Below are 27,433 nucleotides of genomic sequence, written 5' to 3' on the forward strand. Positions count from 1 at the left end.
TCAGAAAAAAAAAATTTCAGCCACGTGCTAGGCAAACCATCAAGGCATATTTTCCGACAAATAAACATATAAATGAAATATTACTCTGTGATAGTTCCTTAGTACGTAGTAATTTTGAAAGAAATGGGAAAAAACGAAAAAATGGCAATCACAGGAAAATCGAACACATACTTATATATACGCCATATCTGGCTAAAAAAAAAATAGGCATGGGTAGCCAGATCATCTAGAAACACTTTCCAACACTATAAAAATATAAGTTTTGCGACACTACTTGCCAATTCCTTACGGTAACATGACTAAGCAAAAAAATGCAAAACAAATAAAAAGGGGCACTCGCGGAAAAATGCCCAACATTCTAATATACAGCATCTCAGATAAAAAAAAAAGACATGCACGTGTTAGCCCAACCATCAAGGCACACTTTCTAACACATAAACATGAAAAAAAAATCAATAATATACGGCAATTCCTTACTACGTAGTAAATTTTTACAAATATTGAAAAAAAACAGAAATTGGCAACCGCAGTTAAATACCCAATATACCAATAACTACGTCGTATCTGACAAAAACAAAATCACGCATGGGTAGCCAGATCATCTAGACACACTTTCCAACATTAAAAAAGCAAAAGTTTTACGACACTATTTCGCAATATCTTACGGAAAAATGACTTGGCAAAAAAATTTAAAAAAATTAAAAAGGGACACTCGCGGTAAAATGCCCGACATTCTAATATACGACATCTCAGATAAAAAAAAAGACATGCACGTGTTAGCCCAACCATCAAGGCACACTTTCTAACACATAAACATGAAAAAAAAATGAATAATATACGGCAATTCCTTACTACGTAGTAATTTTTACAAATATTGAAAAAAAAACAGAAATTGGTAACCGCAGTTAAATACCCAATATACCAATAACTACGTCGTATCTGACAAAAACAAAGTCATGCATGGGTAGCCAGATCATCTAGACACACTTTCCAACACTAAACAAGCAAAAGTTTTACGACACTATTTGGCAATATCTTACGGAAAAATGACTTGGCAAAAAAATGAAAAAAAATGAAAAAGGGGCACTCTCGGTAAAATGGTCCTCGTGGTGATGAACGACATTTTAACTAAAAAAAAAAACATGCACATGGTAGCCAAACAATCCACCAAGACTTTCCACAACTGATAACCTATACAAGTTGCACCATTCTACGACAATTTCATAATACGTAATAACTTTGATAATTATGCAAACTACCTCAGAAGGGTAAACTCGGACGCGAACGACCCCGACGCGTCTCAGAAATCGGGGAAGGAGTACAGCTACAGCAATGCACATCTGGACACTACTAGAGCGTGTAGGGGAGACACCTCCTGCAGGTCGATCACCCACAAATTCAGTCACAGGGGTGAGTCACGTGAGAAAAACCTGTTTTTTTTTTTGACGCTCGGGGTCGCAAACAACCCACCGTACCTATCCAGGGTTAAAAAGAGGCTGATGATGAGTCAATCATGAAATATTTATAAGAAACTTCAAAACTCTCAGGATAAAACTGCACAAATCATTTTCAATAATGCAAGGAAAGGAGAATCACACATTAAATCTGTCTCTGTTCAAAAGTAGAAGGTGCTGCTGGAGACACTGTTTGAATGACATTACAAACTGCTTTAGAAAACAGCTCTTCAATATTAGCAGTAGAGGCAAAGTCAGGAACTGAGGGCACATTTGGAATAGAAGCCTGAGATATGGTAATGGGTTGTCAAGAGCTACATCATAAAATCAATTATACAATAACTGTTCAGAAGATATGGTCTGTGAAATCTCTTGCGCAGAAGAGTCACAGTTGGAGGGAGCAACAGAAAGAGGTCCTAGTGTTGGAACAGAGGCGGCAGGTGGATTAGAATCCCTAGTAGTGGGAATAGCAAAGAAAAAACATAGGATTATGAGAGGGTAAGCACTGGGTAGGAGTAAATACGATAGAGTGGCAGAGCATTACCCATTCCAAGCTACAGGTAAAGCCTTAATCCCATAACCAAAATCTTTCTTCACTGATACATATTTGAAAGGGAAGAGAAAATATCTCCAGTGAGGAGGAGCTAAGAGATTTCCTTCTCTCTTCAGTGCTAACTGCAATAGATTAGGAATTAGACCAGTAAGAGCATGAGAAGAAAGAGCAAGAAAGGAGAGGCTACAGCCGCTGGGATAGACAAATGAATTTTCAACTCCACCTCTTGTTCATCTATGGTGGTAGCTGGAGGAGCTACAAGAATAGCTTGCAAAACACTTTGTAACAGCTCATTCAGATGTGATAGGGGAATAAATAATTAGTTGAAAGAGCTAAAAAAAAGTAATAGACAATTTGTTTGATTTCACTTCTCATTTCTACCTGAAACTGATCAAGATCTAACAAAGCACATAAATATGAATACTGGCCTAATAATGAATTAAGGGAGGTAGAGGGAACGTTGCGCAGATGGAGCAGCAGAAAGGAGTGACTAGATCATTAAACTATAGTAACCTTGTTAATACCCTTAGCATCCATAATTTTCTCTCTTATACTTAAAAAAGGGATTTTGACGAAGGAAAAATCTATTTCTGGGCGAGGAACCTGTGTCACCCAGTGAAATGCTACTCTAGCACTATTTCTAAGGCATAGTAATTGCTGAATATACCAGAGAAAAAGAGATGCATGGAATGCCAGGAATAAACCTAGCTCGCTCACTAATTGAGTGTCGGTATAGAAAACTGGGGCGTGATTGAACCACGACCCTAGATCCCTCACCAATTAGACCAAACATATAATGTTAAAAAAACTTTTGATATTTCATAAGACTAACATATTCATTGCGTCTCTCACTGAGAGAACAATCTTTACCTTGTCATGGAATGCACTTATAGTCTGAATTAACACATGAATTATATGGCCAAAAAAAAACCATAAATGATTTTAGAAGATTCAGAAGACATACTCCCAACCAATATAAGAAATAGCATAAGTTAAAAAACTCCCAAATCCCTGTGATACAACAATAAATAGCTTTGATTTTTTTATTGACTGCACACAAACAAACATCCTTCAGGCTCAGACAACAAAAACATTCTGAATCTGACAGAGACACAAGGACTACAGGACTATGATTTTTTCTAAAGTTTAACTTTCCTAATAGTTTTTACCGAGACACTACGGATTCAAAAGCATTTAACTTATGAATTTTAGGGAAGGATAATTGAAATAAATATGTATACATTGCAAATAAAAACATAATAATGTTCATAAAAGTAATGCAAGCACAGGACAATATTTTACTTGATATAGTAACTATACAAGTACTACAGTAATACATACATACATATACCAAGGCACTTCCCTCAATTTTGGGGGTAGCCGACATCAAACAAATGAAACAAAAAAGGGGACCTCTCCTCTCTACGTTCCTCCAAGCCTGAACGTAGAGAGGAGACTTCCCCTTTATTGTAATAAACAGAAAAATATTGTACTTACCTCATACCATCTAAATTCTGGGTGCCAAATTCCACCGACTTATCCCATAACTCTAAAAAAATGGCACTCTCAAAGGCTGCATCTAATGCTCTCACCCTCAGCACATTCAACTTATGAAGCATGGAACCCTGTTTCTCTAAAATCAACTTGCTTATATCAAAATCTGTCACACAGTTAAGGAAAATTAATGTTTTATATTTTATCACAATGCTAAAAAATATTCTGTACTAACATATTGAACAGATCTAAAAAAAAATATGTAATTAATGCTAAAATATATTATTTCAATATTCACTTACATGTCATACAGTAAGTTATCAACCAAAAATATATCTGCTGCATGACTTGATAACATTATAGAAATAAAAAAAAAATTATTATTCTACCTTCTACTTTCTTATCTTTCCTTCAAATACTGTAAGACTCAGAACATAAAAAAAAAAATAGGTCAACAAGAAAGCATGAAAACTCTGTCAAAAGATAGTGAAAGGCGACCACCAAAAAAGTACTAGTTTTAGTAAAGATATACTTTCTGGGCTCAACCTGTGTCGCTCCGTGAAATGTTCCTTAAAGCACCATTTCAAAGGTATAAATACTGCTAAATATACCAGAGAAAAAAGTTGCATGGAATGCCAGGAATAAATCCAGCTCGCTCACCCCTAAAGGGTGTCAGTATTAAAACTGGGGCGAGTGATACCACTACCAGAGGTCCCTTTCCAATTAGACTTCTCCCTCCTCAAAATCCCCCGTTACTACGAGGTGTCGTTCACTACAGCTACTGACCTCTCCCCCCCCCACCACCACCACCACTACCTATCCTTCTCCCATCATTCCTTGTCAGCACCCGTGAACGTTCGGACGTGTTTTTCGTAGCTCTGTGTTATTTTGTGTTTTTGAAGAAGTCAGACGTTTTGGAGATCCCTGCTCCTAAGTTGAGTATTATATTTGACACAGGTTCCTCGCCCAGAAATAGATTTCTCCTTCGTCAAAATCCCTTATTTGGTGCCGAACAACATTCCTGTAAGACTAGAACAGGGAATCCTATATAACAGGACACAGCAAAGATATATAATCTTCCTTGTCTTAGGGCCACTGTATTGAAGTGAAAACACGGACTCGTACTATGTAAGGAATATCCATGTCCTCTAGGCTATAGAAAACTAACTACAGCACCTTCAAAACTATATTAATTTGCTAGCAGTCGACACATCACCCACCGAGGAGTACTGCTGCTTACTGGAAAAACAGCAACTCTGTCTGGGGATTTATTACCACAGGAAGTAATCTTGTGATAGATGTAGGGTTTAGTTAAACCCATTCTCCCTTCATGAGTCTAAGGAATCAAGATAGTGAAGGACCAGGTTGCAGTATAAAGAATTCCATATTAACAGTCTCATTGTAATTTCAATTTCCAGTATAAAACATTATTGAAAGGCAGGGATGTGGAATAGCCCTAACTATACTGTACAAGTGTTCTTAGCAGATAAGTTGCATCTATACTTTTTTTCCAAGAGCAAGTGCCACTAAGAAGACAACCTAATGTCCCTTTTTATCCAATAGTATTAAAGTTTATTTGTTGTATTAATACTTTAAATCTGCATATGTATGGAGTTACATTTCATCAAATATATTTCACATCTATGACTTTACTCTTCATCAAATACATTCTAAGAGATCTCTTATGGCATATTTTTCTCAACCCTTTCATCAATAAAACATGAGTAAGAAAAATTACATTCTAAACACACTATGACTTTGAAAATTGAAACAGTATTCATAAAATAAAGTTTAGATATATCAAAGGATACAATATACCTGCTTCATTTCATCCAATTTTTCTCGGGAGAAAGCAGAAATTTCTTTATACGACGTTCGTGTGTCCGGGCTGAACTTATCAAACCCGCACTTTGTACAAGGACCAACTGGAAGACTGGAATCCTCTATCTCGGATATATAAACTGGAGCATCACATGAGGGGTTGCCTGTGAAGTATAAAACAATCTTTTTTAAATAAAACCTATTTTTCAATATAAAGCAATCAGTTTTCATAGGTCTAATCCTGCAGTAAGTCGCTACCTGGAAAAAAAAAAACAAAAAAAAAAACTCTCTCTTGACCAGCGGTTGTCCATTTGAACAAGGTCCTCTGGTGGTAATAGTTAAAGTTAAGTTATTCCCTGTTGTCCAAGATTATACTATACAAAAGGGATAGGGCAGTGAGTCAAGATTCTTTTACTATTTAAAAAACTATTTCTTTAAAGAAAAATCTATCAGTTTACATTGGCCCGAGTAGCTGTTTAGGTGAGAAGGCCCTTTTCTAGATGCAGAAATAATTTAAACCTGAGTACTGATGTAGGCAAGCTTTAACGACAACAAGATCATGAAATCAGAGGATTTTAACACTATTAAGGAACTCAGAGATAGACCAAAATATTGTAGTACTACAAAATATCCTGAGCAAAATATTAAACAAATTTTAGAGGCTCTATTCACCACTTGACAATCTCAGACCAAAAAGCATCATAATATTAGGTAAATGTGGCATCACTCAGCAAAACAGAGGATACAATCAAGATCCTGAACCCTCTAAGTTTGACCCAATTGTAAAAAAAAAAAAAAAAAAAAAAAAAGACTATATTCAATAATTAGTGAGTTAAACTCATTTGATTCAAGTTTATTGGCTAGGAAAGGGTATGCAGATCAAAATTCAAAACTCTGTGATGCTTGAAATTCAGACAGGTCTCCCCAAGATAAGCAAACATTCCAGGAGGAAATAAAAACTTTATGACATTATATACACAGATATAGAAGAGCAAATGTACATACAGTACAATCAGTTTAGCTATCACTGTCTGACCCTTATTCTAAATTGTGGCATATCCCTCACACCTCCCTAAAGAATGGGAGGTAATTTTTTCTGCTCTTACAACTTGTAATGTGGCAGATCTAAGTCTTTCAGCACCTATGAAAGAAAACCCTTATAAAATCAGCATATCAATAATATCTTTACCAAGTTTAAACATCTACCTTCCTTGGAATTTTACTCTTACAAAGAAGCCATCCCATTATCTTTCAGCACATTAGATAAGGACATTCATTTATCGACAAAATTAAATACGGGTGACCACTAAGTAGAGCATTCCACAGTTCAGTGGGTATCAAGGAGCATCCATTGATTTAGGCCATAATCTGGAAACCCTCATTTGGCTAAATCAAAAGGAGATATCAAGACTATATTGAACTCCAATAAGGGGTAGCTCCAAGCCCAGTCATTAGATATTTGAAACCATGAATGAATAGCTCTTAATTAAAATCTTCAGCTTACAGTTATGGAGCACTAGCTGGCTGGCTATTAAGTTTTCTACCTTGTTTGGTAAAAGGTATTAGTGTTTACCATCACCCGGCTAACGTTAACCTGTGATGAGCAAGTGACAGAGTTCAAAAGGATGATTTTCCTATTACCATATAAAATCTATGGCCTAGTCTCTGCTCATTGCAATAAAACCATATTCAAATATAACCCTTTAACATTCAAATGACATTATGCAATTCTTTTTTGTAGAGTACTGAGATTCATATGATTTACTTTCAGGCATGGCAAAAAAAAAAAAAGTACTCATAAGTATTTTGATATTGGTAACACTGGACATGACATCTGGATGATGTTGGGGGGTGGTCCAGAAGGAAAGTAAATTGAAAGAGAACTGTCACTAAGCCTTTTTTGAGAAATGATTCCAATAGTTCCAAAGTAATGGAAATGACAAAAAAAAATCATTACTAATCCAGTTATAAAAATATTATCCAAATTATCCCAAAAGTAAAGGCAACTGAAGAAGGATTATCACTAAATCATTTGTAAAATGATTATCCTGAAAGAGAATCATTACTAAACCAGTTCTAAAAGAGCAAACTTTTGCCTGATGATCCTTATATTTTCTATGATGTCTTATATGCAATTACCTATATATGTAGGAGAAGGACACTCCAAAATCAAACCATTGTTCTCTAGTCTTGGGTAGTGCCATAGCCTCTGTACCATGGTCTTCCACTGTCTTGGGTTAGAGTTCTCTTGCTTGAGGGTACACTCGGGCACACTATTCTATCTCGTTTTCATAGTTTATATAGGTAATATTTATTTAAATGTCATTGTTCTTAAAATATATTTTTCCTTGTTTCCTTTCCTCACTGGGCTATTTTCCCTGTTTTCCTCACTGGGCTATTTTCCCTGTTTTCCTCACTGGGCTATTTTCCCTGTTTTCCTCACTGGGCTATTTTTCCTGTTGGGGCCCCTGGGCTTGTAGCATCTTACTTTTCCAATTATGGTTGTAGCTTAGCAAGTAGTAATAATAATAATAATAATAATAATAATAATAATAATAATAATAATAATAATTCATCACAGAAGCAGACAACAATTTCTTTTTTCATTATAACAAGGAAAAATTATATATCCCCATTGTGTTTTCTTTACATACTGATAGGCCAAAGTAAAAAAGAACTTCTACCTATGACCAACTTTAACACATCCCTCTGATTTTATAATCTTTAGCAATTATTCTACTCCCAAAGGAGACTAAAAAGAACATTATATAATGAAGAAGTAAAGGAGAACTAGTTGTACATACATATACCAAGGCACTTCCCCCAATTTATACAAAACAAGATTTGCTTGAATAAATTTCTCCTTTCACAAACAACCATGATCTATTCTATACTATAATTGCACTAGAGATTATGGTCTCGGAATATATGTCATTATACTAACCACAATTAATGGATGATGAGATTTTCTCCCTCGTCTGGTCAGTGCAATAATTACAAGCACAAGTAAAATAGTAACGATGTAATAGATCTGATATGCGATCTTTAGCGGAGAGCAAGGTGTCGACATAGCTAATTCTTACCTGAAATATTAAAAATCAATAAAATCTTTTTGTTACAGAAGAAATTTATAAGTTTGAAAAGGACACTAAATTCTTGATTCTAAGTACTGATAATATTAACTAAGATAATGACATAACAACTAGGAAAATTCCATGGGCTAAAGGTCTAGTCTAAAAAATTAATTTTAATTTGTAATTTCACTACTTTACATTAGCCTTATATATCCACACCAACTTTTCACAATCCACAAAAAGAAAACATAGTATCTACAAGTGGCACACAGGCATATTGTGTGGTCTGTATCAGGGGGGGGGATAATTCTTTAAAAGTGATGAGTCGGTATTAGAAAAATAATTGTTTTAGAAGATTTATATTAGTCTCAACATAAACCCTGACTTTACATCAGACTGAGTAGCTCTTTATGTGGAATAACTTCTTTAGCTACTGTCCCATAAGACAGATCCATAGGAACAAGCCCTGGTGGAGCCAATAAAACTTCTGAAGAAATTCAGAAACAAATTGGGGATCAGTAACCGAACAAGGCTCCTGTTTGAAGGCCGCTCATGAATGGCAGAGGTAAGAGACAGTGACATTGCCCTATCAAGCAGGACAATGCCGTAGACTGACCATACAGTATATACATATGATCAGTGTCCAATCCCCCTCTCCACCCCAGCTAGGACCAAAGAAGGGCCAGGCAACAACTACTAATGACTCAGCATATAGACCTATAGGCTCCCCCAAACCCCCATCCTTAGCTCATAAGGATGGTGAGGTTGCAGCGACCAAAGAAACTAACGAGTTTGAGTGGGACTCGAACCCCCGTCTGGCGTTCACCAGCCAGGGACGTTACCACATCAACCACCACAACAAGATTATTGTCTGTACTATTTGAACCGATTAATTAAGGGTACAGATGATGATGACCACCCTTCTACAACAAATTATATTCTCCATGGTGATAAAATAGGGCCAACTGAGAAGAATTTTAAAAATGTAGGATTTTGAGTAATTTCAAAATGGAGTTACAGGAAAACTTGTTGAAACCACCTTAATTTTATAACCCATCACCACTGCTTAAGATGCTTGTCTTCAGAAATATTACTTCAAACCTATAATTTAAGTTGTCTTGGACACACCAAAATCCAGTTTTTACTTCTATCACGACCATAAATGTAGGCAAGGATAATAAGAACTTCCTCTAAAATATCAATCCTTGTAAGGCAGGTATTCATAGCTCTAGCTGAAGAAGGAAGACCTTCCCTTTGCAATACTTTGTTCTGAAAACCTCTTCAAACTACAGCCAGACCTCAATATTCGCGGGTTCTATCATCGCGATACAGAAAAACGTATAACCTATTAACCCTTTTACCCCCAGGCTATTTGGAAATTTCCAACCCTTAACCCCCAGGGGGTTATTTTTTTCCCAGCACATTTTGCAGTATATTTTTTTTAAATTACTCTAACATCCTTAATTTTTGTCATAGAGAGGTCAGGTTGGTCTCATTCTCTTGGAAAATGGCTGAATTTTCTCAAAAAATTATAAAAAATATGAAAAAAAAAATTTTATAGCATTTTTTTGCAAGGACGTACCGGTACATCCATGGGGGTAAAGGGATGGCTTTTGTGAAACGTACCATTACGTCCTTTGGGGGTAAAAGGGTTAAATAAAATTCCCCCATTTGCAGTATTGCAATAAGTAATACTCTGCACACAGCCTGCTTTGTACTGTTCCCCTCTTCAAGCAGCAAAATGCCTCATCTCTCGCTGACTCAGCCTCACTTTCGCATCATATCTCCTCACATGTGCATCTCCCGCTTCAGTCCTCTTTGTGGAGCATTACGTTATGATGTAAAAAAAATTTTTTTTATATACAGTGTGTATATAGTGATTTTAGTATAATGTGTGATACATACATTATGCTACCCCAACCGCCCAACAATTGGCAGCTCAAAAGTTGCATCATGCTTCATACTTACTACGTAGAACTTCATACGTAAACAGTAAGTGGTGTTGTATTGTTACTTTTTCTCTTAATTTCTATTGTGTAGGTGTATTTATTGTGTATTAGTGTAATTGTTATATTAACTACTGTATGATAAAGTTGACTGCGCAAAACAGCCATCACTTGTGAGTGATATGTTACTCGCATACTGTATAATGTACAATACTGTACCTAATTAAGGTGTACTGTAGTGATAGAACTGTACATATATTACAGTAATATACAATACAATATCACTGAGTGTTGTTGATAGGAACAACAGTGTTTTGTTATTAATATATAGTAGGTAGCAGGTTGGCTAAGACACCAGCCACCAGCTGAGATACTACCACTAGAGAGGTATGGGGTCTTTTGACTCGCCAGACAGTACTACATTGGATCCTTCTCTCTGGTTACGGTTCATTTTCCCCTGCCTACACACACACACTGAATAGTCTGACCTATTCTTTACATATCCTCCTCTGTCCTCATACACCTGACAACACAGATTACCAAACAATTCTTCTTCACTTAAGGGGTTACTGCACTGTAATTGTTCCTTGGCTACTTTCCTCTTGGTAAGGGTAGAAGAGACTCTTTAGCTATGGTAAGCAGCTCTTCTAGGAGAAGGACACTCCAAAATCAAACCATTGTTCTCTAGTCTTGGGTAGTGCCATAGCCTCTGTACCATGGTCTTCCACTGTCTTGGGTTAGAGTTCTCTTGCTTGAGGGTACACTCAGGCACACTATTCTATCTGATTTGTCTTCCTCTTGTTTTGTTAAGTTTTTATAGTTTATATAGGAGATATCTATTTTAATGTTGTTACTCTCCTTAAAATATATTATTTTCCCCTTTTCCTTTCCTCACTGGGTTATCCCTGTTGGAGCCCTTGGGCTTATAGCATCCTGCTTTTCCAAATAGGGTTGTAGCTTAGCAAGTAATAATAATAATAAAAATTAGTATACTGTACAGTACAGTACTACACTTTTTAGGGGCTGTGGTGACGTATTGGAAACCTCACTGTCTGACAATCAGCGGACTGGGGTTTGAGTCGCGCTCAAGATCAATAGCTATTAAAAGAGATTCTTACAACATAATACAGTTCTGCATATGATTATATGATATTTCATAGTTTCAAGGAGCCCTTATAGGGCTTATGGCATCCTGATTTTCCAATTAGGGTTATAGCTTAGCTAGTAATAATAATGACAATGAAAAGTATGCTGGTTTCATATAGTAGGGCTAACTTGACTGAATAAGTCTAGAAAGAATGCCTTTTGTTAATTTAGTGTAACAGGAAGTGATGCATGACAAAAACTATCGTAATATGTGATAAGCAACATGAAAAGACTTTGATATTTATCTCTTTTTCTCTTTATTCAAAATAAAAGTAAAAACTGTAAGAATTTAATTGTTTGCATCTTGTAAATTTCAAAAAATTTTCATTTAGGAAACGTATGTTATTTCTGACTGAAAACTAATGACATTAAAATTTATCTAAAATTTCTGATGATTATACAACTTTCTTATTATTACTAGCAAAGCTACAACCCTTGCTGGAAAAGCAGGATGCTACAAGCCCTATGGCTCCAGCAGGGAATGTAGCCCTGTGCAGACAGGAGATAAGGAAACAAATAAACTATATATGAGAAGCAGAAGCAATGAATAAAAAATAAAAAATATTTTAAGATCAGTAACAACGTTAAAATGATTGTCTATTCATATCTGTTGTACATGTTATAACAGATATGAATAGACAATCCTCTAATATATTAAACTAAAGAAAGATACTTATGTCAATCTGTTCAACAAAGAAACATTTGCAGAAAGTTTAAACTTCTGAAGTTCCACAAATTCAACCACAAGATTAGATCATTCAACAATCAGTTCATGGCTGGAATACACCATCTAAAATACTGTGTAATCCTGACATCATGATTTTTGGGGTCCGAATCTAGTAAAGAAAATGTCCAAAAATTTTCGGTGTCAGATTTTGTGTTAGACTGCAGCATAGAGTCGTTTTATGGGTATGTATGTGGTCATCGCATTTTTTCGCTCTCCGACTAAAATTATAGAAGATAAATGAGATTTTGTTGAAAAAAGGCCCTATTTTTGGGGTCCGAATCTAGTAAGGTCCAGGGTCAGAGAAAATGTCCAAAAATTTTCCGTGTCAGATTTTGTGTTAGACTGCAGCAGAGTCGTTTTATGGGTATATATGTGGTCATCGCATATTTTCGCTGTCCGACTAAAATTATAGAAGATATATGAGATTTTCTTGAAAAAAGGCCCTATTTTTGGGGTCCGAATCTAGTAAGGGCCGGGGTCAGAGAAAATGTCCAAAAATTTTCGGTGTCAGATTTTGTGTTAGACTGCAGCATAGAGTCGTTTTATGGGTATATATGTGGTCATCGCATATTTTCGGTCTCCGACAAAAATTATATGAGTAATATCCTGCCACACAATGTTAATTGGTTCAAAGAGACCTGACGTATGTCAGTACAGTATTTAACATAGGACAGAGTTTTGCCTATAACGGGACTTATACGTTCCCTTTGCACGTACTAAAGGTGAAAAATACAACTGCTATCATTTGATAAAATCCAGATACTTACACTAATAACCTTCCTTGTGAGGTACAGTCTTGTACAGCAGAGTACTTCATCGTTCTTGTACAATGTAGAGACCGATGTAAGGTATTGTAAAATGGCATAATGTGGATTCTATTTTTGTATTCGATATACAAAAGGATTTTCAATGACTGTACAACCAAAGTGGATATCTAAGCAAATGCAAAATAAATCCAGAAAAGCCTTTCAAAGATAAATCCATTCTATTCTTCTGTGTTTAAAGATTCTCTATTTTTACACTCATAATCCCTAAATGGACTCGGCTATCGAAGTATCAGGTTAGACAATTGGTAGTTTTATAGATCATTTTGTGAGAACGGGTTTCAACACTAAACAGAAACAGAATGAGAAAGTATTTTGCACTTGAGGCTAATAATTTAGTCATCATGATCTATCACATTATGAAAACTGTTGAGGATAAGATGTCTTGAACACATCTTGAGACAACATAGAATAATAAGAAGTATCAGAATTCCCTTCAAGTAACTTATCTAGATTTCTTTACCAAAACACTAAGTATCATTAGATATCAAATACATCCTGAGAGTACCGAGACCTTTTCTATATTCACCACCTATTGAATCTAAAAAGTACATATTCAAAAAGAACATTTTGACGTAGACGACAAGATCTACTAACGTTAATTGCTTACTATTAATGCAGTAAGTGCCTCGAGCATACACTGTTCAAGGCTCATCCCTGTCATTCAAAATACAATTAAACGGAAAGGTTACTGAAGCTTATCTTATAAATTTTATAAAAAATTCTTTCTATTCTACTGAAACCATACGATATCTACGCCCTTTTATAGCGGTTGATCAAGAAAGCCTACTTCCACTCTGGCTACTATCTCGAACTCCAGTAGTTCAAAGATTTGAGCCGAAATCATAACATAGTAAAGAATATGTAAATAGAAACTTATGGTTCATGTTCTTCTATTGATTTACCCATAAATAAATGCAATCAAAGCAAAATTAGTTAAGACATACAGTACAGTATACTAAATGTTAATTTACTTTACAAATGAACACTGCAAGTGCTCAGCTATTAGCTGCACATAACTTAAAAGGAGGAATTATAAGGGAACAATATTCCTCCATATATAAAGCAAAACAGCTTCACAAACACGAACTACACTTACTGACACATATACATACACCAAGGCACTTCCCCCAATTTTGGGGGGTAGCCGACATCAAACAAATGAAAAAAGGGGACCTTTCCTCTCTACGTTCCTCTCAGCCTGAAAAGGGACTCAACCGAGTTCGGCTGGTACTGCTAAGGTGCCACAGCCCACCCTCCCCCGTTATCCACCACAGATGAAGCTTCATAATGCTGAATCCCCTACTGCTGCCACCTCCACGGTCATCCAAGGCCCCAGAGGAAGCAGCAGGGCCTACCGGAACTGCGTCACAATCGCTCGCCATTCATTCCTATTTCTAGCAAGCTCTGTTGACTCTCTCACATCTACCCTCCTATCACCCAGAGCTTTCTTCACTCCATCCATCCACCCAAACCTTTGCCTTCCTCTTGTACTTCTCCCATCAACTCTTGCATTCATCACCTTTAGCAGACAGCCATTTTCCATTCTCTCAACAGGGCCAAACCCCCTCCACACATTCATATCCACTCTAGCTGCTAACTCATTTCTTACACCCGTTCTCACCCTCACTACTTCGTTCCTAACCCTATCTACTCGAGATACACTAGCCATACTCCTTAGACACTTCATCTCAAACATTCAATATCTGTCTCTCCGTCACTTTCATTCCCCACAACTCCGATCCATACATCACAGTTGGTACAATCACTTTCTCATATAGAACTCTCTTTACATTCATGCCCAACCCTCTATTTTTTACTACTCCCTTAACTGCCCCCAACACTTTGCAACCTTCATTCACTCTCTGACGTACATCTGCTTCCACTCCACCATTTTCTGCAACAACAGACCCTAAGTACTTAAACTGATCCACCTCCTCAAGTAACTCTCCATTCAACATGACATTCAACCTCGCACCACCTTCCCTTCTCGTACATCTCATAACCTTACTCTTACCCACATTAACTCTCAACTTCCTTCTCTCACACACCCTTCCAAATTCTGTCACTAATCGGCCAAGCTTCTCTTCTATGTCTGCAACCAGTACAGTATCATCCACAAACAACAACTGATTTACCTCCCATACATGGTCATTCTCGTCTACCAGAAGAAATCCCAATTAAAGGTTAAATAAATTAAAACCACAAGGAAAAACATTAAATTTGCTGTGCGGAGGGATGATACCCCCACTATTAAACATCGTCATTATAGAGTTAACAAGTGGTTATAATGATTGTTTATTTCAAAGCTCCAAACTGGAATCAGAAAATAGCAAAGAACATGTTAGCTGACTTTACATATGAACACTAGCAAAATACAAAATCTACGGTTTCCACAATCGTTTAAAACATCCTGAAGCTGGGGTAAAAAAATCAACCGAGATATCACAGCTACGAGAAAGACTCAAGACGGCAGGTGCGGTTAGTCACATCATGGGTTACCATTAGCCTCCAGATGCTACATTTAAAGCAAGATTAACAAGTTATTTTTCCTCTGGTTTTGAGATATTTGTATGTGCCAAATGTTCATAGTACAGACCATTTACTTCTATGAGCCTCTTCTGATGTTCAAATTGCTTTGTTCTCAAAGCTTGACCTTAAAGAGGCCACCTCTTGAAGGAAAGATAACAGAAAACATTTAGATTTTTGAGGTAAGACTGATATAAATCAAGCTCCAAGAACAAAGCAAAGGTTCAAAGAAAGAAACAGTCTATCCACTGAACACTTGGCACATACAAATATTTCAAAACCAGAGGAAAATATACTTTGTTAATCTTGCTCTAAATACCACTAATAAAAAATGTAACTAAAGAAAATTAAAAATACCGGAACTGAAGAGATTGGTACGCATCTGTGACGTAATAAATTCTAAGCAATTAGGATAATTGCGCTAGTATGTTGATCTTTCTTCTGATAGAGGGCGATCTAGTACCAACTAACCACCTAGAGGGAGGGTTATAGGGGTGAGAAAAAAAACTTTTTAAGGTTGGGAAGCTCACGCTCCGAGGTTAGTAGAATAGTGACTGGCAGGAAGGTAGGAATATTTGGATTAAAGAAGAATTACAGTCACCAGCAATAGCAGTATGGTTCCCACCATGAAATCCAAAAAGCAGTCCTGTACCTATCACTCTTCTTTACTGTCCAAACATTTAGATAATATTTCAACACTATAAAAAAAGAAACAGATTTCGGCTAAACAGACATAAAAACCAAAATGTCAATAAAGTTTGGCAAACCCACATGGATTGACCACTTTTTGCCAAGAGCTCAATAGTGCACACAACCAAGCTAGATTACTTTTATTTCGATTAAGTCAGGTGGTTTTTAACGGAATAAGAAACAAAAAAAATTAATTGCAGAGTCAGCAAGGATTTGACATATGCTACTGTCAATACAATTTGTCCACAGGAATACCTGATCAAGTAAGGGTCCATCTGTCTTTTTTGTGTGCGCAAAGAGAGCTTCTGACTGCAGAATTAATATGTAAACTGATGGTGTTGAATTAAACAAATAGATAAACATATCACCTCTAATATTTCACATACTATACAGTAAAATACTTTTAAACTTTAAAAAGAAAGCTACTAATAAAAAAATATGATATATCAAGTTTTTTATATAGTATCTTAATACTTGGGAGTATTACTAACCTTATTCCAGTCTAAAACAGACCAATCAACTAAAGATCGGCAGATTAGTTTTGTCCCAGTGAACGTTACGTAAGCATTTGGTTGGCAGGAGTGATCAAACACCGAACCAGCTAAATATACGCCGGTTCCTATAGTACATTGGTCTTCGTCACTGATACTGAAACTGTTGATGATCACCTGAAAAATAGTTTTGAATATAAATAAACTGATTATCTGAAAAAAAAGTTTTGACAAGGTCAAACAGAAAATATAATACTCAACTTGGGAGCAGGGATCTCCAAATTGCCTGACATCTTCAAAAATACAAAATAACACAGAGCTACGAAAAACAAGTCCGAACGTTCACGGGTGCTAACAAGGAATGATGGGAGAAGGATAGGTAGTGGTGATGGTGGAGGGGGGGGGGCAGTAGCTGAAGTAACGGGGGATTTTGAGGAGGGAATAGTCTAATTGGAAAGGGACCTCTGGTAGTGGTATCACTCGCCTCAGTTTTAATACCGACACCCTTTAGGGGTGAGCAAGCTGGGTATATTCCTGGCATTCCATGCAACTTTTTTCTCTGGTATATTTAGCAGTAAATACCTTAGAAATGGTTCTTTAAGGAGCATTTCACTGGGCGACACAGGTTCCTTGCCCAGAAATAGATTTTTCCTTCGTCAAAATCCCTTTTTGGGGAAGAATTTCCTGTAAGAGTTAGAACAAGGAATCCAATACAATAAAATATACCAAAGAATATTATCTTCCTACTTTAACATCAGACTTAATGTGCATAAGAGAAGCTCATGGGTTCAGACTCTCTGGAACCCATCAAAGTACTTCAAATACTAATTTTGTTTGTTACCGGAAGACAGGGCAAATTTATATGACAGAAATGTTAAGGGCTTTAGTTTTCTATCCTCAAAGAGGTGGATCAAAAGGAAGTTCATAAAGTAAGTAATGTTGATATCCAAAAAGTCTCTCATATATATGGGAAAAAAATCTGGACATGAAGGTTCCTAGTCATAAAAGAGAAAGTGAAGGTATTCTGACTCCAACTTTCTGGTACACCTGTGCTGACCAAAGAGGGTGTGACTTCAGTCATGTACCACCAAAATCTAATGAATCCCGTCAAATTTGACCTTGGCAAAGTTTGGAAAACTTCAGAGAAAGACTTGCTCAGCAACCTTGCCTTGGCTGAGCAGGCATTCTGTTATCTAGCAGAAGCAACCACAGCTTTCAAACAGTGCAAGACATTTTGTAATGAAATAAAAAGTGTCTGGTGAGGATGAAATTCTGCTGCCCTAGTAGCTTCTAAGACTGGAAGAAAGACATCTCCCACATGATGATGTGTAACTAGGATGACATCTCTTTGGCAGTAAAACCTCATGATACCTTACACTTCCAAAAAGTTTTCACACCTTTCTAAGTAAATCCTACACAAGCCTTGCAAACTGGACATCCATCTTGACCAGGGTGTTTTTTTTCTTTTTTTCTTTCTTTTTGCTTGATACAGTCATCCCAACCACAAAACTATCAAGGAGGCTGTGGTCAAGAAGAAATGCCACTGGCAATGAGTCAGCCTCTGCCTGAAAATCAGCAGCTATCTTAGGCAGCTTCGGTGTACAGTAGCTGAGAGTTATCGACTTAAGTGATGCTTTTTCATAAAACAGTGTGGGTGAGAAATATATCCTCAAATTCCCCTTGAATAAAAGATATCTCCTCACCTTTACCAAAAAGACACTAGACCACAGAAAGAATGCCAGAATGCCAAGGTTTGCCAAAGAAATACTCCTCTACCTCCCAATAGGAACCTGCTCCCTCCAACTCCTCCCTTGTCAGTAAACCTGTTCCTGAAAGATACAAGCTTCAAATTTATGGCCCCCATTGCAGCTTCCTTAGTAGCTTGAAGAACTAAGGGCCAAGGATTCTGAAGGTGGATCGAGAGAGGAGTGGGAGAAACAAGGGCCTTCCAGGAGCTAGAAAGTTGGAAAGAACACCATGGAGGGAGTGGACAAAAGGTTCATCCATCTGTGCTATGGAGGGGTCCACAATCTGACCAAACACAAGGAGATATAGCAGCCTTACCAGAGGCAGGAAGTGTTTTAAGACTTTCCAGCAAACCAAGTCCAGGGGGAGCACCCAAATGGAGCCTCCCTGAGGACCCAGAATTCCCTTTAGTAAGACCCAGGAATAAGGAAGCCTCCTCTTCTTGGTATTGATTATTTTTTAACCCAAAATCTTCAATGTCTTCAGTAACTTGGTCCATTACAGTCCTGTGATCAAAACCCCTTATTGCCGAGTTTTGCAAGTTGGGGTAGATAAGGTCTCCGCAATCTGAAAATCCAAAAAGTTTTACCAAATCCTTTCACCAATATAGAGAGAGTTGAAAATGGCTTGGCCTCTTAAGCTTGCAGCCTGTGGGTGGTAGATTTTAGCAGCTTAAACCCACTGCAAGCAAATTAGGAAATTTTCAGGTCTCCAGACGCTGCCCCATTAGACATCCGCTATCTTAGCAACATTAAGCATGAAACCAAGGGCTGGTAAGGTTACTATATCCTGTCCAGTTACATTCAGCTTTTGAGTCACCAATGAGGGTAATCGATTTCCCACATACTTCGAGGGGCAATAGGATCGAAACCAAATACTCAAACACTTCCCTTAGGAGGACTCGAGAGGCTAAGGGTATGCTAACATGAAATAGTAAAAAATAAAATACAGTCTCCTTAACAGTTTAAGAGGAACAAACACTTACACTTAACTACCTAAAGGCTACCTGGAGATCCGACAAGGGAATGGAGCCTTAAGTGTGCAACGCACAGCTCTTGAGGCGAGAGGTCCTCCCAATTCCCAAGGTACAAAACCGGAAGGAGAAAAGGGGAACATAGAGATACAGAATGCCAAAACCCACCCAGGAGTTGGGGAAGGCTTGCTCTGATAACATACTATTGTTCCATACATACACATACCAAAAATACATATCTTCTTCTCCACCGTGGTTGAAACACCTAGTTTTTTGTACTCACGAACAAGTGCAAGAACTTCCACAAAGGAACATTCCAACTCTGTGTTCTCTGACTCCATTGGTACTGGGTCAATAAGACCCTAAGCAACCTCCTTTGCAAGGATTGAGTAATCACTAAGCTGCTAATGAGATCTACCCTTCCCCATTGAATATTAGCCGTTGGGTCCAAGGAGAGAACCAGAAAAGTAATCAGGGGAGGAAGATGTACCTGACAGAGCTCAGGCATGGTCAACACTGAAGAGAGACTGATATCTGGAACCGATCAAAGCAAAGAGAGAAGATATATCCTCTACCCTTCCCTCTGTTGCCGACCCCACGCTCAAAAGCAGTGGGCTATGGCCTGTCACCCCCTGACCCCTTGTGTGTATGTCCTTGAGAGGTGCCTTCTTCTCTATATGGTGCACTAAAGTATGCCAGGCAAAAAAGAAGGGAGCAGCACTATACTGTCTAGATAGGAAGGGTCAGCGATGATAAACAAGGCCTTCTGACACCTGAACAATAGAAACAAAGCTCGATCATCCTCTAGACTTATCACCTATGATCGGCTTGGGTACCAGGGTAGCCATGCTAACCTTCTTGCAGTCTCCAATTCAAAAGAGTCAGGTGCTAGCCATGGACAATCAATCTCTCCCTCAAAAAAGGGGAGATCACTAGGAGTCTCCTGGAACTTATTTCAATCAACATTCTTGGACTAGTTCGACTCCCTCTTCTATATCTTGAGAGAAGTGAAAAGAGGAAGACAAAGAGGAATACAAGTGTACATGCTTCTTCTCCTCACTAGGCTTCCTCACAGGCTCTGAGTACAGAGGAGTCAATGTCTAAACATCCTTTGACGCTACACCTCCACGGAAGACTGAATCCCAGGAATTCCTAAAAAAGGAACCCCAACAATGAGGGTTATTGTCACTGAGGAAGAAGTAAGCACTGGGAGCACAGACACTGGCCTTGGAGAAGGCATCTCAGGTACTATATTGGGGTAACTGGCACATGGTTTCCTACAGGAGCCATGGGCCCTGGGGTCACAGGCACAAGGGCAGTGGGCATGGGCAAGCCTTGGGGGACACCTTTACGGGTCTCACAGAAACCGGTTACACTTGCACTAGGGTTATCAGCGCTAGTGTGGGCACTGTAGGCATTTTCCTTGCCATCACAGACACCCACTTCACTAGCATTGGGGTTACAACACTGGGATGGGCACTGGCAAAACTCTTGGGTCTCACTGTCACTGGCTTTAGTGGCACTTGGCTCAATAGCCCTAAGGACATTTGGGTGAAGTAGTCTTTGCTACCATCTCTTTAAATATGGTTACAAAGAGCCTACCTAAAAGATCTAAAGAAGAACTCGTCATTGGAGGTCTGCATGGTAACTGGAGAGCTTTCAGCTTGTGATGAAGTGCGGCACTTTCTAGGGGAATTCTACATGGCATCAAACAATCAAAAGCTAGCTGATGCAGATCTGAGTTCTCCTGGCTCATAACATGTAATACCCGGGGACCGAATCAGGAGCGTAGGTGTAGAAACTTCAGTGGCCTGTGCTTTCCATAGGGAGTAAAAGAGGCATGGAACTTCGGCAAGAGTTTAGGCATTGTCAAGGATTACGCAGAAGAGTCTTTAGATTCCATTTTCTTCCTCAAAGTGAAAACTTACTGTTGACCATGAGGCCATGATCTACTATGATAAACAAAGTCACCACGCAAACATTCAAACTTTAGGATGTAAAAAAGAAAAATTAAACAACCTTTGATTGGGAGTAAAAATATCTCTGTACCAATTGCGGCTGAGGACAAAAGTGAAGCCTTTAACAAGAGAGTATTGAATACATACCCTTATTTCAAAGGACTAAAGCTTTGTATATGGATACAAACAAATGGCAGTGAGTAAATGAAAAAAAAAAAAAAAAAAAACTATGAAGATAAAAGCAGAAAAGGATAATAGACAATGGAGTGAACAGAGAAAGAAAAATCCCCTCCCAGTTACTCCTAAGAAAGTAGTTCGAGGTAAGTACTTTGTGTTGGAACAAAAGTAATTTTCAAAATGCATTAGGGCTACAGTCAGAAATGCTAATGACTGAGACTGATGTGTGCATAGCAACATAGATGAACAAAGAGCCAGATGGACAGACGGTAAACAACTGATCTGTGCATGTAGATAACTTTTGTCAGAGAACATTTCATGACATGAAATGAATAATTTAAGCAATGAGTTTGTTTTGAAAAATAAATTCTTCCCTCAGTTAATGGAAGAACAGGATTAGAAATGAAACTACAAGAGAGATTACTTAAGTGCCATATGTGGATGAGATCATGGTGAGGGGCAGATGGAGAAGGTTTGGTCATGCTCTTCGCACTCCCCAAGAGAAATTAGTTCACCAAACTCTCAACTGGGCTCCACAAGGCACTAGAAGAGTTGGAAGACCCAGACCTACATGGCTGAGGACTATGGAGCGTGAAGTACGATATGACGAATGGAGAAGTATTGATTTAAAGGCTCAAGATAGAGATGACTGGCAAAATCTAAAAGAGGCCCTTTGTGTCAATAGGCATAGGAGATGATGATGATGATAATCAGTTAATAATTACTATATAATCAGAGTACTGTACAGCTTAGTAAACACATTCAAGAATCATATTCATAAAACCCCACTCCTTTACACAACAAGATACATATCATAAGCTTACCCGGCCATAAATTCCTTGAAGATCTGCCTCATTTGGGATGTGTTCTGCTCCAAGATAATTACATAATGCCATTCTAAGGACGGACAAATGTTCTTGACGCTGGTCATCTCTCTTAATATCAGAGTAATCTACAAAAAATAAGTACATTACAATAGTCGCCTTTTTTTTACGTTATGATTAAATTCTGAAATATATTCATGACACTTCTGTTTTAAAGTACTGTACTGTACTGTATACAGAAAATGTTATTTTCATTAGTAAAATAAATTTTTGAATATACTTACCCGATGATCATGTAGCTGTCAACTCTGTTGCCCGACAGAAATCTACGGTCGGGATACGCCAGCGATCGCTATACAGGTGGGGGTGTACACAACAGCGCCATCTGTGAGCAGGTACTCAAGTACTTCTTGTCAACAAGAACTCAATTTTCTCCTCGGTCCACTGGTTCTCTATGGGGAGGAAGGGCGGGTCCTTAAATTCATGATCATCGGGTAAGTATATTCAAAAATTTATTTTACTAATGAAAATAACATTTTTCAATATTAATCTTACCCGATGATCATGTAGCTGATTCACACCCAGGGTGGTGGGTGGAGACCAGCATACATGTTAACAAAGAAGCTAAGTATCCCGTATTTTATTTTATTAGTTATTCAAAAATAACATAAAATAAATAAGTACCTGGTAAGGAAGACAACTTGAACCATTACTCTGCCTTTATTAAGTACGTCTTCCTTACTGAGCATAGCGGTCCTCTTAGGATGCTGAACGACTCTTAGGTGCTGAAGTATAAAGGGCTGCAACCCATACTAAAGGACCTCATCACAACCTCTAACCTCGGCGCTTCTCAAGAAAGAATTGACCACCCGCCAAATCAACAAGGATGCGGAAGGCTTCTTAGCCGACCGTACAACCCATAAAAAGTATTCAAGAGAAAGGTTAAAAAGGTTATGGGATTATGGGAATGTAGTGGCTGAGCCCTCACCTACTACTGCACTCGCTGCTACGAATGGTCCCAGGGTGTAGCAGTTCTCGTAAAGAGACTGGACATCTTTGAGATAGAATGATGCGAACACTGACTTGCTTCTCCAATAGGTTGCATCCATAACACTCTGCAGAGAACGGTTCTGTTTGAAGGCCACTGAAGTAGCCACAGCTCTCACTTCATGTGTCCTTACCTTCAGCAAAGCAAGGTCTTCTTCCTTCAGATGAGAATGTGCTTCCCTAATCAGAAGCCTGATGTAGTAAGAAACTGAGTTCTTAGACATTGGAGGAGAAGGCTTATTGATAGCACACCATAAGGCTTCTGATTGTCCTCGTAAAGGTTTTGACCTTTTTAGATAGTACCTAAGAGCTCTAACTGGGCAAAGTACTCTCTCCAGTTCGTTCCCCACCAAGTTGGACAGGCTTGGGATCTCGAACGACTTAGGCCAAGGACGTGAAGGAAGCTCGTTTTAGCAAAAAACCGAGCTGCAAGGAACATGTAGCCGTTTCAGATGTGAAAACTATGTTCCTGCTGAAGGCGTGGATCTCACTTACTCTTTTAGCTGTTGCCAAGCACACGAGGAAAAGAGTTTTTAATGTGAGGTCCTTAAAAGAGGCTGATTGGAGAGGTTCAAATCTTGATGACATAAGGAACCTTAGGACCACGTCTAGATTCCAGCCTGGAGTGGACAACCGACGTTCCTTTGAGGTCTCAAAAGACCTAAGGAGGTCCTGTAGATCTTTGTTGGTGGAAAGATCCAAGCCTCTGTGGCGGAAAACCGCTGCCAACATACTTCTGTAACCCTTGATCGTAGGAGCTGAAAGGGATCTTACATTCCTTAGATGTAACAGGAAGTCAGCAATCTGGGTTACAGTGGTACTGGTTGAGGAAACTGCATTGGCCTTGCACCAGCTTCGGAAGACTTCCCATTTAGACTGATAGACTCTGAGAGTGGATGTCCTCCTTGCTCTGGCAATCGCTCTGGCTGCCTCCTTCGAAAAGCCTCTAGCTCTTGAGAGTCTTTCGATAGTCTGAAGGCAGTCAGACGAAGAGCGTGGAGGTTTGGGTGTACCTTCTTTACGTGAGGTTGACGTAGAAGGTCCACTCTTAGAGGAAGAGTCCTGGGAATGTCGACCAGCCATTACAGTACCTCTGTGAACCATTCTCTCGCGGGCCAGAGGGGAGCAACCAACGTCAGCCGTGTCCCTTTGTGAGAGGCGAACTTCTGAAGTACCCTGTTGACAATCTTGAACGGCGGGAATGCATACAGGTCGAGATGGGACCAATCCAGCAGAAAAGCATCCACGTGAACTGCTGCTGGGTCTGGAATCGGAGAACAATACAACGGGAGCCTCTAGGTCATCGAGGTAGCGAACAGATCTATGGTTGGCTGACCCCACAGGGCCCAAAGTCTGCTGCAAACATTCTTGTGAAGGGTCCACTCTGTGGGGATGACCTGACCCTTCCGGCTGAGGCGATCTGCCATGACATTCATATCGCCCTGAATGAACCTCGTTACCAGCGTGAGCTTTCGATCTTTTGACCAGATGAGGAGGTCCCTTGCGATCTAGAACAACTTCCTCGAATGAGTCCCTCCCTGCTAGGAGATGTAAGCCAAGGCTGTGGTGTTGTCGGAGTCCACCTCCACCACCTTGTTTAGCTGGAGGGACTTGAAGTTTATCAAGGCCAGATGAACCGCCAACAACTCCTTGCAATTGATGTGAAGTGTCCTTTGCTCCTGATTCCATGTTCCCGAGCATTCCTGTCCGTCCAATGTCGCACCCCAGCCCGTGTCTGATGCGTCCGAGAAGAGACGGCGGTCGGGGTTCTGAACAGCCAAAGGTAGACCTTCCTTGAGAAGAAAGCTGTTCTTCCACCACGTTAGAGTAGACCTCATCTCTTCGGAAACAGGAACTTCTAGCGTCATGTCCTTTATCCAGTGAGCAGCTAGATGATACTGAAGGGGGCGGAGGTGGAGTCTCCCTAACTCGATGAACAGGGCCAGCGATGAAAGTGTCCCTGTTAGACTCATCCACTGCCTGACTGAGCATCGGTTCCTTCTCAGCATGCTCTGGATGCATTCTAGGGCTTGGTTGATCCTTGGGGCCGACGGAAAAGCCCGAAAAACTCGACTCTGAATCTCCATACCCAGGTAGACAATGGTCTGGGATGGGACGAGCTGGGACTTCTCTAAATTGACCAGGAGGCCCAGTTCCTTAGTCAGATCCATAGTCCATCTGAGATTCTCCAGACAGCGACGACTTGTGGGAGCTCTTAAAAGCCAGTCGTCTGACGGAGCCGGACACAAGATCATGGTACTGCTGCACAGTCTGTGAACTGTCAACCATGGGGAAGCGAGGAAGTACAGCGACAACCCGAAACTGTCTAGACTGTCTGGGTAGTACAGACAACTCCTTATCGGGTTGCTGAGGTTGCCGCACTGCGTCACAACAAGTCACCTCTGCTGGTTGTTGAACGTCTTCCCAGTGACACACTGACTCCGTAAAAAAAAAAATTCTCTATCAAGGACTAAGCTTGGACTGCATGTCTTGCAACAAAGCTCAAGGTCTATGGGAGCAGGTGTGGCAACAGACGGGGTTAGCGACTGAAGCGGAACCATTTACCCTCCCTGGAAGCATGTTATGCTTAAATAAAAGTCCATAGGAGGCTAAGCAGCTTAAGGCTCCTCTCCAAATGACAGAGTCCTCAAGGGAATATCAGAAGGAGGGAGAACAGCACTTTCTCATCTACAGGAACCATATCCGAGAAAAGCTAAGTTCTCTCAGTGAGGGTTTCACTGGTGCAAAAGCAGCAGACCAGAAGGCAACGTTATGAAACTGCTTGACAGTCTGTGAACTGTCAAAAACTGAACTGTCAACCACAACAGGAGCGTGAGGACATACAGCACTGGTGTATAAGTAGCAGACCAGAAGGCAACGTCATGTAACTGCATGACAGTTTGTGAGTTGGCAACAACCAAAGATGTGTGGGGAAGCCTCAACTCCTGCCTGACTAGTTTGCTGCTGGCGAGTGGCGGTAACCACAGTGTGTTGCGGAGGCTGACACACCGTGTCAAAACACGGCAGCTTGTGGTAGCTCCCGCACGGCAACGGAGTGCTCTGTGTGTGGGAGTCATCATACATCTGGCAGGGTTGACTGTGCATGGGTGGAGGAGCTCTCACAACAAGAGTGTGAGAGCATGAAGCCATGCCGGGCGCACAACCGTGGGAGGTGTAGGCCCACGGGTGCATCGTCAACCTTCTCCGCAGTCGGAGTGTGGGAGCTGGCAACAACAAAAGCAGAGTGCTGGTGCGTGGGAGGGGCTGCGGTGGGTTGAGGAGCATGCGGTATGGTATGCAGAGCATGCTGTAAGGTATGCAGAGCATGCTGTAAGGTATGCAGAGCATGCTGTAAGGTATGCAGAGCATGCTGTAAGGAATGCAGAGCATGCTGTAAGGTATGCAGAGCATGCGGTAAGGTATGCAGAGCATGCGGTATGGTATGCAGAGCATGAGGTAAGGCATGCGGCTCATGCTGCATGGTATGCGGCTCATGCTGCATGGTATGCGGAGCATGCTGTAAGGTCTGCAGAGCATGCTGCATGGGCTGAGGAGAATGCCGCATAGTGCTGGAACCCGGCAACTCCTGATGCGGCAGCTCACGCATGTTAGCAGATGGTGCAGCAAGAACATGCGTCTGGCAGTGAGGACTGCGCATCGGTAGAGGAGCTCTCACAGGTGTGGTGTGGGAGCAGGCAGCCGCAGTATCTGCTGAGCGCACAACCTCGGCGGGTTGTAGGTAAACAGGCTGCATTGTCAACCTTCCAGCATGATACTCCTGCATGAAGGAGCAAGCTGAGACTGTATAGTCTGCAGCATGGACCACTAGGGTCTATGAAAGACAACAACAAACGGAGCTACTGTCCGTTGTGACTGAGGGTCTAAAACAGCTGGTGCGGCAACAGACGGAGTTACTGCCTGTTGCGGTACCACCTAGCCTCTCTTAGGAGGTGTGCAGT

At 39.7% G+C, this 27,433-nt stretch overlaps 1 protein-coding gene across 3 annotated transcripts in view; it reads right to left on the reverse strand.

Annotated features, from left to right (window-relative positions):
- The window catches only part of LOC137618040 (histone-lysine N-methyltransferase SMYD3-like), a 58,463-nt gene that overhangs the window by 4,507 nt on the left and 26,523 nt on the right, over nt 1–27,433 (reverse strand). For all 3 annotated transcript variants that reach the window (XM_068347962.1, XM_068347963.1, XM_068347961.1), the window contains 5 exons: nt 22,428–22,555; nt 16,750–16,926; nt 8,267–8,405; nt 5,313–5,486; nt 3,505–3,667 (listed from right to left, as the gene is read on the reverse strand). In XM_068347962.1, the coding sequence (XP_068204063.1) occupies nt 3,505–3,667; nt 5,313–5,486; nt 8,267–8,405; nt 16,750–16,926; nt 22,428–22,555 (781 nt within the window). The remainder of the gene's footprint in view (nt 1–3,504; nt 3,668–5,312; nt 5,487–8,266; nt 8,406–16,749; nt 16,927–22,427; nt 22,556–27,433) is intronic.

The sequence above is a fragment of the Palaemon carinicauda genome, chromosome 24 (assembly GCF_036898095.1).
Source record: "Palaemon carinicauda isolate YSFRI2023 chromosome 24, ASM3689809v2, whole genome shotgun sequence".
Classification (NCBI taxonomy): domain Eukaryota; kingdom Metazoa; phylum Arthropoda; class Malacostraca; order Decapoda; family Palaemonidae; genus Palaemon; species Palaemon carinicauda.